The sequence below is a fragment of the Drosophila sechellia genome, chromosome 3R (assembly GCF_004382195.2).
Source record: "Drosophila sechellia strain sech25 chromosome 3R, ASM438219v1, whole genome shotgun sequence".
Classification (NCBI taxonomy): Eukaryota; Metazoa; Arthropoda; class Insecta; order Diptera; family Drosophilidae; genus Drosophila; species Drosophila sechellia.
Window position 1 is genome coordinate 8843003 of NC_045952.1, and position 14852 is coordinate 8857854.

At 45.4% G+C, this 14852-nt stretch overlaps 4 protein-coding genes across 4 annotated transcripts; all 4 read right to left on the reverse strand.

Annotated features, from left to right (window-relative positions):
* Window positions 1–2481: 2481 nt before the first annotated feature.
* LOC6621079 lies at window positions 2482–6928 on the reverse strand. The gene is made up of 7 exons (XM_032722638.1): window positions 6521–6928; window positions 5951–6462; window positions 4940–5898; window positions 4250–4533; window positions 3799–4193; window positions 3621–3737; window positions 2482–3567 (listed from the first exon to the last, which is right to left on the reverse strand). The coding sequence occupies exons 1-7, from the start codon at window positions 6662–6664 to the stop codon at window positions 2601–2603; spliced, it is 3378 nt and encodes a 1125-aa protein (XP_032578529.1). The 5' UTR covers window positions 6665–6928; the 3' UTR covers window positions 2482–2600.
* A 121-nt stretch (window positions 6929–7049) lies between these two features.
* LOC6619041 (luciferin 4-monooxygenase) lies at window positions 7050–9427 on the reverse strand. The gene is made up of 5 exons (XM_032720595.1): window positions 9272–9427; window positions 8821–9215; window positions 8643–8759; window positions 8382–8590; window positions 7050–8029 (listed from the first exon to the last, which is right to left on the reverse strand). The coding sequence occupies exons 1-5, from the start codon at window positions 9410–9412 to the stop codon at window positions 7278–7280; spliced, it is 1614 nt and encodes a 537-aa protein (XP_032576486.1). The 5' UTR covers window positions 9413–9427; the 3' UTR covers window positions 7050–7277.
* A 386-nt stretch (window positions 9428–9813) lies between these two features.
* Window positions 9814–12012, reverse strand: LOC6619042 (luciferin 4-monooxygenase). The gene is made up of 3 exons (XM_032720594.1): window positions 11543–12012; window positions 10973–11484; window positions 9814–10920 (listed from the first exon to the last, which is right to left on the reverse strand). Exons 1-3 carry the CDS (start codon window positions 11684–11686, stop codon window positions 9960–9962), a joined length of 1617 nt encoding a protein of 538 aa, XP_032576485.1. The 5' UTR covers window positions 11687–12012; the 3' UTR covers window positions 9814–9959.
* A 166-nt stretch (window positions 12013–12178) lies between these two features.
* Window positions 12179–14139, reverse strand: LOC6607846 (luciferin 4-monooxygenase). Its single transcript, XM_032720593.1, has 2 exons — window positions 13440–14139; window positions 12179–13260 (listed from the first exon to the last, which is right to left on the reverse strand). Exons 1-2 carry the CDS (start codon window positions 14105–14107, stop codon window positions 12300–12302), a joined length of 1629 nt encoding a protein of 542 aa, XP_032576484.1. The 5' UTR covers window positions 14108–14139; the 3' UTR covers window positions 12179–12299.
* Between the last annotated feature and the right edge of the window lie 713 nt (window positions 14140–14852).

The following is a 14852-nucleotide window of genomic DNA, read 5'->3' on the forward strand; positions in this document are numbered from 1 at the left end:
ATCTATGCCTGCTTCGTGCTTAGAAGCGAACTTAACACAAATTGATAAAAGCAACATCAACAACATGGGGCGCTCCATCCACAGCGGTCTTGGACTATTTTTACGATCATCGATCCCGCGTTCTTCTTGTTTTCACTGGCGAACACATCGCTTACATAAATTACGGGCCAGGACCAGGTCCGGTATAGAATTCCAGGGAAAATGCATCCAGCATCGCCCAGCCTGTGTTTTGACACCAAACATCCGCTCTAAGCCGCAGCCCCTTGGATGGGGTTAAGGTTAGCCATCCACTGTGATCCGAACCAGGATCGCAGAGGCGGGGGCTACATCTGATCTTGTTAGTCGTTGCCGCTCATGCGCATGACTGCAATTTAAGCGCCATAAATTCTGTTCTCAACTCGCCATGTCGAAGGCAATATGTCAAAGTTAATATGGCCTTGCATTATACAGGGTAGCAGGGGCATGAGTAGTCGAAGAACAATCTGTTTACCAAAATTGACAAGATATAGGATATGTACCTATACCTATCTGAAAAGAAAAAAACTAGTTCTTTATGTACGATTCTGTGTTGTCTTTAGCATGAATTGCAACGTATTATTAAGAGGGCAGTAGTTTATCAGTTCTAAGTAGTTTAATAAACTTAGTTTTTAAGCTTACATAAGGTATGCGTTAATCGAACCCCTCTTTTAAGTTTCCCAATTTCCTTAGGACTTACTCAAGCATAATGCCCTTTCGAGCACTTTTCCATAATGTGAGGTTGGATTAGATGACTTAATAAGACTTTCCTTGGGCATGGTTGGGTGATCTTGGGCAGCTGGATTGGATCCCCTTTCAGATGGTGTCGGGGGGGGGGTGAGAGAAAAGCAGCGGCATTAGCTGCTACTTTGCTGTGACATATGCAAATGGTAAAGGTAATTAAACAATCCTTCAAGCCGTAACTTCGCGAGACATAAATTAGTGCTTAGTATTATAAATAAGCACAAACAACTCCAGCATTTTCAACACGATTAATAACGCCAATTAATCGCTGCAATGGCGGCTGGCAGCAGTTATTGCCATGTAACTGACAAACTGGTCGACAGTTGCTAATGAATTAATCGGCGTGCAGATTAGATCGCAGATTTGCGATTCTGGAACTGTGATCTGAGCTCTGCGATCTCAGATCACCGATCGGAAACCATTCAGACAATCTCATCAAGAGCGTAGGTATTTAATTGCGCCAGCACACAATAATATTAGCGGCGCTACTGACAAATGATAATTGGTATTTGCATGACAATTAGAATCGCCGTCAAGAATGGCTGCCAAGATCGGATCAGATGGGCGCCAGGCGTCTTTGAGAAGCTGCCTCGGAGTCCGTGGCAAATGCCATTGGTCACGCCGAGCACTTCCTGCATAATTGAGCCGGTTTGCGAGAGCTCCAGGCCAGTTGGTCCATGATCAATGAGCACTAATGCCCCCGAAAATGCAGCACAAGGATGGGATCGTATTTCGTGAACTTGACATTGAAAACATCGGCGAAGGCACAGCGGCACAGATGATGAAGATGCTCCTTGGCCTGTCAATCCGCTTAGCAGGGGAATTGTGCGATCATTATCACTGATCCCCAACCAAATTAATTCCTGGTCCTAAGTGGCTCTTAATTGTTGCAGTTTATTTCGGGAGTGCATCCAAGCATCGAACGGAATTCATTCGGAGGGGCATGTCACTTAGTTTTGTGTGGCAAAGGCCAAAAGTATCCAGTTGCAACGCTGACAAGATCACGCACAAAGTGCAACTTTGCCTGACTGTCAATCAAATAATGATGTTATTCCGTTCCATCACTGAAACTAAAGGGTTTGTTCAACTGTAATGTGCACCATTAGGTACTTCATAGGTCGCTGCGAGGGCGGGTTGATGTCTTCAGCTGTTTCTTCTAAGGTGATCGTATAATCTCTCTTTGTCCAATGTAATAGCATTCGGAGGATCATTAGGTTGTGATAATTTGATATGAACTTCTTAGTAGTATCGAACTTTTATCTAAATTTGAGATGATTAAAGCGCTAACGAAGTTCATTATATGAATGGCATGATGATCTACTTGATCAAAAAATGGTTAAAGCTTTATAACTGGGCAGCAATTAAAAAGTACCTTGAAATGATTAACATTCGTTGCAATACGTTTTTATTTCAGAAAGATGGTGTGCTGGGGATATCAGTATCTACCACTACATTTATTTCATGGTACCATGGTGAACTTAATCTCGCCCTAAGGTTAGTCTATAATTGTTTCTAACCGATCAAGTATTTGTCATTATATTTTGTATATTTTCCCAGGAATTCTGAACTTCAAAAGTGTCAAGTGAGCCATTACCTTGAACCACATACAGAATGGTGAACTATCGCACCTCAAACGCAATCGCTAATCAACTGGAGATAAGCCGTCGATATCAAAGAATAGCCCCAAATGTGTCGGCCATCGGTAAAAAAAATGTCGTCTGCTTATGTTTGTGTGCGTGTTTTATTTTTTTTCGGCAGTTCTTGATGTCTTGACTGGATGAGTCACCCGTTGGTAATAACTAATTGTTTTTAAGCCTAACAGAATTATGTCTATGAAAAGATTAGTGGCCGTTGCCGTGATCGACCCATTTTTTACCCAGTGCCTGATCGCGTGCCTGTTGACGTAGAACCTTGCCGCTTCCAGTTTTTGGCAGCTCGGGCAGAAAGAAGACGCCGCAGTGAAGCTGCTTGTGGTCGACCACCAGGCGCTTGGCCACATATTCCACGATATCCATTTCGGTGAGACGACTGCCAGGTACTTTGACGACAGCCGCCGCCGCAGGATCACCATCCACCTCGTTCCACAGGCCAAAGACACAGGCCTCGATCACGTCCGGCAGCTCAGCGATGACCTGCTCAATTTCTTGGGGGCAATACTGGGCGCCATGGAAGCGCAGAAGATCCTCCTTTCGCTCCACGATATGCAGGTAGTTTTCGTTGTCGAAGTAGCCCATATCTCCAGTGTGGAACCAGCCCTGGTAGTCCTGCATTCGCTTCGATTCATTGGGATTGGCATAATAGCCATTCCAGACCTTGCCATTGTGCACCAGGATCTCACCCGTCTCACCGTGTCCCAGACTTCGGCCGGCTTCGTCCAAGATCTTAACCCTCACTCCGGGCACAATCCTGCCCACCGATGATGGCTTCGCCACGCCCATATTTGCCGCCACACCTCCGCACTCGGTCAATGCATAGCCGTAGGATATCTGCCCGGTGCTCAGGAACTCCTGCAGCTTCAGAAGATTGGCCACATAGCAGGAGCCACCGCCAACGCTGACGAAACGTATGCTGGCTAGGCGCTGCTTATTGAGGGTGGGCGTCTTCAACAGGGAGGCCACCTGCTGCGGCACCACTGTCAACAAGGTCACCTTGTACTTCTCCACCAACTGGATCATATACTCCGGCGTATATGGCCGATCCGTGATTATCCGCGTAGAGCCATGGCAGCAACTGAAGAGCATGTTGAACATACCCGCCGACCAGTCGATGGTGCTGAAGGAGAGCAGCACATCCTGGCCAGTAACAAAGCTGGAATAGAATGAATATTATGAATGGGTTTTCTTTTAAATCATATTTCTTACCCGAAATCAAAGAGGCACGCTGAGTTGCTTATGCAAACGGCCTTTGGAGGACCAGTAGTTCCCGAAGTGCAGAGAATAGCGACTGTATGATCACCTCCCAGTAGAAGTGTTTCGGGTCTATAGGATGCGAATCAGGAATATTAGGACAGTTGCTAAAAAGCATAAAAGCAGAACCTACACATAGTACAGCTCAGCTCTAGTTGGCTCCAGCAAATCCTCGACTCGCGGCATGCCCAGTCGATGATCCTTGAGCGTGTAGACATGGCTCTTAAGTATCCTGGCTATGATGCTCAGTCGCTGGAAGCATTTTCCGTCGCAGAAGATTAGCTTTGGCCTGGTGATGGAGAACAGATGCTTTATGGTACCCTCGTCTTGCCAGGGACTAACCGCATGGAAGGGTGTTCCATTCAGCAGACATCCCAATACCACTGGCATGAGGTAGGTAGTGTTGGTCCCCATGATGCCCACCACATCATCCTGTTTCAGACCCATAGCCTTCAGTTGCTGGGCAATGCGAATGGCAAAGGTGATAGCTTCGCCATTGGTTAGGGCTGTGCCTTCCGTATCGGAAATCTACGGGGGAATAATTTAATATACAATACAATATATTGATTAAGGAATTTATCCACCTGACATATGCTGTTCGGATGATTCCGCATAAAGGCAAAAATAATTTTACCAATCGAACAGTCCACATCGAAGAAACTGGCTGGCCTTGGTCCACTCCAAATTTTGGTGTATTTATCGAATTGCGTGGTCGAGCGATCCATTGCGGTGACTGATAAGCCTAGCCCGGGTATCAACAAACGGTTTTTTGTCCGGGCGTGAATCCGGGTCCGGATCGAATAACGGTTCTCCAGCAACTGGCGACCGACCGACAAGTTCCGGGCATTTGCCGTCCGTGGCTTCCAATCTTATCGCTTCCAATCACCGAAGCTAAAAAAGCTCGCTGAAAGGCGTTTCCAGCTAGATAAGACAAAGTCGAACTCATTTTGAAATGGCTAACGCGAATTGAGTGAGTGATAGTCAGATAAAAGAAAAGACCTTGACCAGGCGAATGCGCTTCTCATGGCCCACTTATCATTTATCCATGTCTTAGATAAGCATATAAAATAAATGTATGAATGGAATTAAGTCAATTAATTACACAATCTAATCAAACAATCTGCAATTCTTATTGAAACCCTTAAGTTTAATTATTGGTTCGTAAGTTGCAATCTACAAAAATCAAAAATATTATATCTATACATTTACCAATAAATGTTTGGCCTTTCTAGCTATATTTCAGTTTTGGAATATTGTAAGCTCGTCATTATTTTATTTTGCTGAACTTTTGGCCTCCAAGAAAAATGCTTTGTTTGCCATGCGGTTGGTTTTGCCATTGGGACTGCGCACCAGATCCTCCACGATGATGGCACCTCCGTTCAACTGCTTGTACTTGGCATCGATATGGGTGGCTACATAGTCCACAATGTCCTGGGCCGTGAGAGTACTCCCCCGCTTCTTGACCACAGCCGCGGTGGCCTCATCACCGTTGATCTCATTCCACACCCCGAATACACAGACTTCGACGACGTCTGGCATCTTTGAGATGACTCTCTCGATTTCGTTGGGATAGTACATGATGTTCTGGAACTTAAGCATGTCCTTCTTGCGCTCCACAATGTATATGAAGCCATCGTCATCCACGTATCCCAGGTCCCCTGTGTGGAACCAGTTATGGTGGTCTCTCATCTTGTGTGTTTCCTCCGGATTGCCATAGTATCCGGCCCAGTATTGACCATTCCAGAGGCACAGCTCACCCACCTCATCGGGCTCAAGGGATTCACCCATTTCACAAATCACTTTAAGCTTAAGTCCCGCCACCAAACGACCCACCGAGTTCGGCTTCTCATCGAAGTGCAAGTTCAAGGCGGCCATGCTGCCCAGTTCTGTAAAGCCGTACGCAAAGTGTAGACAATCCTTGCTCAGGCGACTCCTGATCCGATGCTGTGTCTCTACCGAAGACCGTGACCCCCCAAAAAGGTAGTACCTCAAGCTCGACAGGTCGGCGGTGGAGAACGAGGGAGAGTTGACCATCATAGCCATGTGGGAAGGAGCTTGAATTATCCACGTGATCTGATGCTCTTCTACGAGTCGCATGAAAAATTCCGGATCGAAGATATTATCTGCTATAATACGTTTGGTGCTGAATACCCCGGATGTTACAGTGGTAAGCAGACCCGTAATCCAGTCGAGAGTACTATGGCTGTACTGAACATCGTTGGTGGTTAAGGAACTAGGAGAAGATAGATTATTTATGGATCAAATATTCGAAGCACCTTACTCACTGGCTGGAATTAAAGATCTGTCGGCTGTTGGTTATTGTTACTGCCTTTGGAATGCCCGTTGTGCCTGAGGAACAGAGAATGGCCAGAGTCTGGTCGTTGCCCCGTTCCAGTCGTACTGGCTGGAAGTTTTTTTCAATGGGAGTTGCCAGGACTTCATCGATCCTTATAGAACCCGACGGATGATTACGCATGGTGATTATCTTTACATTCAGTTGTGCCGTGGCAGATCGGACCTTTTCAAACTCATCGCCATCACAAAAAATGATATTTGGCTTGGTGATGCTAAATAGCTTTTCGATTGTACTTTGTTCATATGAGATGTTAAGCGAGTGAAAGGCAATGCCGTTGAAGAAGCAGGCATAGGCCACTGCTGAAATGTGGGTGGTATTCCTCGCTATAATGCCCACTATATCCATTTGAAGGAGGCCCAAAGATCGCATATAGCTGGCAATGTGCATTGCATTGGCCTGGAGTTCCGCCCTGGTCAATATCGTGTTCTCCGTGGCCGAGATCTGAAAGGTGAGTTTCTGTTATCCATGTGCAGTCCTTAACAGTATCTTTGGCATTAACCTGAGCGATGAGCTGTGGATGCCTCCGCATCTCGTTGAATATAATCTCTCCGATGGACAGATGTGGGTCAAAGTAGCATTCCAATTGGTCTCCGCTCCAGATCTTGCGATCAGCATCGTAATAGCTTGCTGGCCTGTACGGCATTCTGAGTAGTTCCAATCCGTGTGCCGTCTGTATTAGGTGTAAATTCTGGACTGAGTTCAAACAGCAGTGTCTGTTCTCTTTTTATAGCGTCGAGCGATCTATTCGGTTTAGATAACTTTCGGGGCGTATGGGTAGGTTTATACTGATTACACCGACACGCGATTACAGCAGCACATGAGATCAAAGTAGTCGAGCAAGTGCAGCAATCTCCATAACAAAACAGTAGTTTCTCGTCGTGTAATTGGCGATAGACCCCCAACATTTGTTAGCGCGGTGACTCAGCAGATTTTTGTTATTAAGAATGATGTGCACTGCTTGTATAATGTGCATACAATGCAATTGCAGCTAACATTGACATATCGATTAGAAGTTGGAGAAACGCCGCTCTGCCTCAAAAACGTATTTGTTTTATTATCTCATATAATAACTATTAACGTAATTAAACCTTCTACTTAAATTATATAACGTTAATTTAATAATTAACGTTATATAATAGTAGGTAGGTAATTAACGTTTAATAGTAGGTTTCTACATTCTAATGTGCTAAGGAAGTCCAAGGTTGCTTCATCATGGGTTTTGCTTACTAATTGTTGATTGTGATTATAAATTGAACTTAGGACTGGGTAGCATCTCTCAAGTAGGCCGCCTTCACGGCCTGTCGATTGACCTTTCCGTTGGCGCTCTTCGCCAGCTGTGGAACAAACTGAACGCCGCCGTGGAGATGCTTAAACTGCACGGATACGTTTTTCCGCACATACTGCTCCACGTGCTTGGGATCTAGTTTGCTGCCGGATCGCAGGACTACAGATGCAGCGGCGGCATCGCCTTCCGTCTCCCGAAAGATCCCAAAAACACAAACCTCTGCCACGTCTGGCATCTGGCCGATTACTTCCTCCACTTCGTGGGGATAGTACATCATGCCCAGGTATTTGAGCATGTCCTTCTTGCGCTCCACGATGTGCAGGTGGTGATCCTCATCGAAGTATCCAACGTCTCCAGTATGGTACCACCCCGCTGAATCTCTCATCTCGGCGGTGGCTTGGGGATTTCCCACATAACCGCTCCAGGGTTGCCCATTGTGACAGAGGATCTCACCCAATCCTTTAGGACCTTGCAACTCCCCCGAGGAGTCAACAATTTTCACTCGAATGTTTGCCATTAGGCGGCCCACAGATGTGGGCTTGGATTGGGTGTCGTAGTTATAGGAAACCATTGTTCCCACCTCGGTCAAGCCATAGGCATTTCTTAGGATACCCGATCCGTGCAGGAAGGACTGCATCTTCTTTAAGGTTGCCACCAAACAATGACCTCCAGCAAAGAGCAGATGCTTGATGCTTCTCAGTTTTTGAGCACTGGTTTTTGGGCAATTGGCCAACATGGCCACATGGGAATTGGCCATGAATGTTCCAGGAGACTTCGTGCTGCTCACAAATGTCCAGGAAGTGTGCCGTACTAAACATTTCACTGGAAATCAGGCGAACTGTGCCAAATACTGCAGCTGTGACCAGTGTACTGAGTCCTGTTAGCCAATCCAAAGTGCTGGGAGCATATTGAACATCATCGGATCCCAGATAGCTGTAATGTAAGACAGAGCAGTTATTTATATGCGATTATCAGGACTAGTAAAGATGGTGGAGTTTAGTAGTTCAGTTAGGTCCAACCTGGTGATACCAATTTGTAATACAAGATTTCTAAAATCATTTTAAGATATTGTAAATCTTCAACAGGGAGGCCACCTGCTGCGGCACCACTGTCAACAAGGTCACCTTGTACTTCTCCACCAGCTGGATCATATATTCCGGCGTATATGGCCGGTCCGGGATTATCCGTGTAGAGCCATGGCAGCAACTGAAGAGCATGTTGAACATACCCGCTGACCAGTCGATGGTGCTGAAGGAGAGCAGCACATCCTGGCCTGTGACAAAGCTGGAATAGAATGAATATTATGAATGGGTTTCTTTTAAATCATATTTCTTACCCGAAATCAAAAAGACACGCTGAGTTGCTTATGCAAACGGCCTTTGGAGGACCAGTAGTTCCCGAAGTGCAGAGAATAGCGACTGTATGATCACCTCCCAGTAGAAGTGTTTCGGGTCTATAGGATGCGAATCAGGAATATTAGGACAGTTGCTAAAAAGCATAAAAGCAGAACCTACACATAGTACAGCTCAGCTCTAGTTGGCTCCAGCAAATCCTCGACTCGCGGCATGCCCAGTCGATGATCCTTGAGCGTGTAGACATGGCTCTTAAGTATCCTGGCTATGATGCTCAGTCGCTGGAAGCATTTTCCGTCGCAGAAGATTAGCTTTGGCCTGGTGATGGAGAACAGATGCTTTATGGTACCCTCGTCTTGCCAGGGACTAACCGCATGGAAGGGTGTTCCATTCAGCAGACATCCCAATAACACTGGCATGAGGTAGGTAGTGTTGGTCCCCATGATGCCCACCACATCATCCTGTTTCAGACCCATAGCCTTCAGTTGCTGGGCAATGCGAATGGCAAAGGTGATAGCTTCGCCATTGGTTAGGGCTGTGCCTTCCGTATCGGAAATCTACGGGGGAATAATTTAATATACAATACAATATATTGATTAAGGAATTTATCCACCTGACATATGCTGTTCGGATGATTCCGCATAAAGGCAAAAAGAATTTTACCAATCGAACAGTCCACATCGAAGAAACTGGCTGGCCTTGGTCCACTCCAAATTTTGGTGTATTTATCGAATTGCGTGGTCGAGCGATCCATTGCGGTGACTGATAAGCCTAGCCCGGGTATCAACAAACGGTTTTTTGTCCGGGCGTGAATCCGGGTCCGGATCGAATAACGGTTCTCCAGCAACTGGCGACCGACCGACAAGTTCCGGGCATTTGCCGTCCGTGGCTTCCAATCTTATCGCTTCCAATCACCGAAGCTAAAAAAGCTCGCTGAAAGGCGTTTCCAGCTAGATAAGACAAAGTCGAACTCATTTTGAAATGGCTAACGCGAATTGAGTGAGTGATAGTCAGATAAAAGAAAAGACCTTGACCAGGCGAATGCGCTTCTCATGGCCCACTTATCATTTATCCATGTCTTAGATAAGCATATAAAATAAATGTATGAATGGAATTAAGTCAATTAATTACACAATCTAATCAAACAATCTGCAATTCTTATTGAAACCCTTAAGTTTAATTATTGGTTCGTAAGTTGCAATCTACAAAAATCAAAAATATTATATCTATACATTTACCAATAAATGTTTGGCCTTTCTAGCTATATTTCAGTTTTGGAATATTGTAAGCTCGTCATTATTTTATTTTGCTGAACTTTTGGCCTCCAAGAAAAATGCTTTGTTTGCCATGCGGTTGGTTTTGCCATTGGGACTGCGCACCAGATCCTCCACGATGATGGCACCTCCGTTCAACTGCTTGTACTTGGCATCGATATGGGTGGCTACATAGTCCACAATGTCCTGGGCCGTGAGAGTACTCCCCCGCTTCTTGACCACAGCCGCGGTGGCCTCATCACCGTTGATCTCATTCCACACCCCGAATACACAGACTTCGACGACGTCTGGCATCTTTGAGATGACTCTCTCGATTTCGTTGGGATAGTACATGATGTTCTGGAACTTAAGCATGTCCTTCTTGCGCTCCACAATGTATATGAAGCCATCGTCATCCACGTATCCCAGGTCCCCTGTGTGGAACCAGTTATGGTGGTCTCTCATCTTGTGTGTTTCCTCCGGATTGCCATAGTATCCGGCCCAGTATTGACCATTCCAGAGGCACAGCTCACCCACCTCATCGGGCTCAAGGGATTCACCCATTTCACAAATCACTTTAAGCTTAAGTCCCGCCACCAAACGACCCACCGAGTTCGGCTTCTCATCGAAGTGCAAGTTCAAGGCGGCCATGCTGCCCAGTTCTGTAAAGCCGTACGCAAAGTGTAGACAATCCTTGCTCAGGCGACTCCTGATCCGATGCTGTGTCTCTACCGAAGACCGTGACCCCCCAAAAAGGTAGTACCTCAAGCTCGACAGGTCGGCGGTGGAGAACGAGGGAGAGTTGACCATCATAGCCATGTGGGAAGGAGCTTGAATTATCCACGTGATCTGATGCTCTTCTACGAGTCGCATGAAAAATTCCGGATCGAAGATATTATCTGCTATAATACGTTTGGTGCTGAATACCCCGGATGTTACAGTGGTAAGCAGACCCGTAATCCAGTCGAGAGTACTATGGCTGTACTGAACATCGTTGGTGGTTAAGGAACTAGGAGAAGATAGATTATTTATGGATCAAATATTCGAAGCACCTTACTCACTGGCTGGAATTAAAGATCTGTCGGCTGTTGGTTATTGTCACTGCCTTTGGAATGCCCGTTGTGCCTGAGGAACAGAGAATGGCCAGAGTCTGGTCGTTGCCCCGTTCCAGTCGTACTGGCTGGAAGTTTTTTTCAATGGGAGTTGCCAGGACTTCATCGATCCTTATAGAACCCGACGGATGATTACGCATGGTGATTATCTTTACATTCAGTTGTGCCGTGGCAGATCGGACCTTTTCAAACTCATCGCCATCACAAAAAATGATATTTGGCTTGGTGATGCTAAATAGCTTTTCGATTGTACTTTGTTCATATGAGATGTTAAGCGAGTGAAAGGCAATGCCGTTGAAGAAGCAGGCATAGGCCACTGCTGAAATGTGGGTGGTATTCCTCGCTATAATGCCCACTATATCCATTTGAAGGAGGCCCAAAGATCGCATATAGCTGGCAATGTGCATTGCATTGGCCTGGAGTTCCGCCCTGGTCAATATCGTGTTCTCCGTGGCCGAGATCTGAAAGGTGAGTTTCTGTTATCCATGTGCAGTCCTTAACAGTATCTTTGGCATTAACCTGAGCGATGAGCTGTGGATGCCTCCGCATCTCGTTGAATATAATCTCTCCGATGGACAGATGTGGGTCAAAGTAGTATTCCAATTGGTCTCCGCTCCAGATCTTGCGATCAGCATCGTAATAGCTTGCTGGCCTGTACGGCATTCTGAGTAGTTCCAATCCGTGTGCCGTCTGTATTAGGTGTAAATTCTGGACTGAGTTCAAACAGCAGTGTCTGTTCTCTTTTTATAGCGTCGAGCGATCTATTCGGTTTAGATAACTTTCGGGGCGTATGGGTAGGTTTATACTGATTACACCGACACGCGATTACAGCAGCACATGAGATCAAAGTAGTCGAGCAAGTGCAGCAATCTCCATAACAAAACAGTAGTTTCTCGTCGTGTAATTGGCGATAGACCCCCAACATTTGTTAGCGCGGTGACTCAGCAGATTTTTGTTATTAAGAATGATGTGCACTGCTTGTATAATGTGCATACAATGCAATTGCAGCTAACATTGACATATCGATTAGAAGTTGGAGAAACGCCGCTCTGCCTCAAAAACGTATTTGTTTTATTATCTCATATAATAACTATTAACGTAATTAAACCTTCTACTTAAATTATATAACGTTAATTTAATAATTAACGTTATATAATAGTAGGTAGGTAATTAACGTTTAATAGTAGGTTTCTACATTCTAATGTGCTAAGGAAGTCCAAGGTTGCTTCATCATGGGTTTTGCTTACTAATTGTTGATTGTGATTATAAATTGAACTTAGGACTGGGTAGCATCTCTCAAGTAGGCCGCCTTCACGGCCTGTCGATTGACCTTTCCGTTGGCGCTCTTCGCCAGCTGTGGAACAAACTGAACGCCGCCGTGGAGATGCTTAAACTGCACGGATACGTTTTTCCGCACATACTGCTCCACGTGCTTGGGATCTAGTTTGCTGCCGGATCGCAGGACTACAGATGCAGCGGCGGCATCGCCTTCCGTCTCCCGAAAGATCCCAAAAACACAAACCTCTGCCACGTCTGGCATCTGGCCGATTACTTCCTCCACTTCGTGGGGATAGTACATCATGCCCAGGTATTTGAGCATGTCCTTCTTGCGCTCCACGATGTGCAGGTGGTGATCCTCATCGAAGTATCCAACGTCTCCAGTATGGTACCACCCCGCTGAATCTCTCATCTCGGCGGTGGCTTGGGGATTTCCCACATAACCGCTCCAGGGTTGCCCATTGTGACAGAGGATCTCACCCAATCCTTTAGGACCTTGCAACTCCCCCGAGGAGTCAACAATTTTCACTCGAATGTTTGCCATTAGGCGGCCCACAGATGTGGGCTTGGATTGGGTGTCGTAGTTATAGGAAACCATTGTTCCCACCTCGGTCAAGCCATAGGCATTTCTTAGGATACCCGATCCGTGCAGGAAGGACTGCATCTTCTTTAAGGTTGCCACCAAACAATGACCTCCAGCAAAGAGCAGATGCTTGAGGCTTCTCAGTTTTTGAGCACTGGTTTTTGGGCAATTGGCCAACATGGCCACATGGGAATTGGCCATGATGGTCCAGGAGACTTCGTGCTGCTCACAAATGTCCAGGAAGTGTGCCGTACTAAACATTTCACTGGAAATCAGGCGAACTGTGCCAAATACTGCAGCTGTGACCAGTGTACTGAGTCCTGTTAGCCAATCCAAAGTGCTGGGAGCATATTGAACATCATCGGATCCCAGATAGCTGTAATGTAAGACAGAGCAGTTATTTATATGCGATTATCAGGACTAGTAAAGATGGTGGAGCTTAGTAGTTCAGTTAGTTCCAACCTTGGTGGTGATATCCAAAGAACTAATAAGGAATGGGGACACCAATTTGTAATAAAAGCTTTGTAAAAACATTTTAAGAAATTTTAAATCTACCTGTGCATTTCGAATAGCTTTCGACTGTTTGAGAGGGTAACCGCCTTGGGAGTTCCGGTGGTGCCCGAAGAGCAGAGGATGGCCATGGTGCGATCGACGCCTCGCTGAAACTGGGCGGGCTCATAGTCATCGGGAAGGGGATTCTGCAACAGATCCGCCACACTTAATACACCCGGTAGCTTTCCGTTAACGGTGATGATCAGAGCTCCCAGCGAGGCTCCTATGTCCTTAACCTTTTCGTAGTCCGTAGTGTCACAGCACAGGATGCGTGGCCTGGTGATCTTGTAGAGACTGGCGATTGTTTTGTGTTCCAGATTGGGGTTGACGGCGTGAAACGGAGTTCCGTTGAACAAGCAACCGTAGGCCAAGGCACCCACATGCGTGGAGTTGCGTGCCATAAGTCCCACCAAATCCGTCTCCTTCTTAAAACCCTGATCCCGGAGATAGCAACCAATCTTGGCGGCATTTTGGAGCATCTGGAAACGCGTTAACCGGGTATTATCCGTGTGCGAGATCTGAAATATCCTTTGAGGTTGCCGCTGCAGCTGCCGGAAGATTATCTGGCCCACGGTCAGCTCCTCGTTGTAGAGACTGTGCAGGCTGCAGCCACTCCAGACCTTCTGAACGGGATCATAGCTGGTCGCTGGATTGCCATTGAGGTCCAACATCGTGATGCACGCTCGTTTTATGACTGCTGCATACTCGCCTGCCAGGTCTATTTAAAGGTCAACGAAATTGGAAAAATTAGCCGGCAATTTAGCAGTTAAAGTTTCCGGATATTTAATTTTACCTATTGATTGCCAAGCTGTTCTCTTGACACGACATCAGCGATGAAACCCGTTTGGCGAATAGGATGATTATCATACTTAGGTCTCGACAGCCGTTATTTGTTATTAAGTAAAATGTCTTTTAAGATCAACACATATAAATGGGATAAGTATTCGAATTTAATTTTAAGTGCTAAGAATCGTTTCTGTTCAAAACTCTGGCGTACACTAGCACCACTAATTTTGAAAAAAAATGTATATTTATTTTAATAATATATATTTTAATAATAATAACTATTTTATTTTCAGAGTATGTTTAAAATACTTTGATCTAAGTTTATCAACGGATGGTAAATTTTCGGTGATGCGCCACCTACTCGCGTGTTTTCAGAACTATGTATAAATGTTAACATGACATGTTAAACATGACATGTTATCTACATCTAAATGTATCTACATGACTTGTTATTGCATGTAAGTGTATCTACAAGTAGATTCCACTTGACATGTTATGTACGTATTTATATATTCGACATTTTTATGGCATCTCATAAACCTAAGCAAATCAATTAAATTCTAACTAATAGTTTTAATTTATATGGCTTTCTTAACATCGATATTTAAGAAATTTTTTTTTTAAATATTT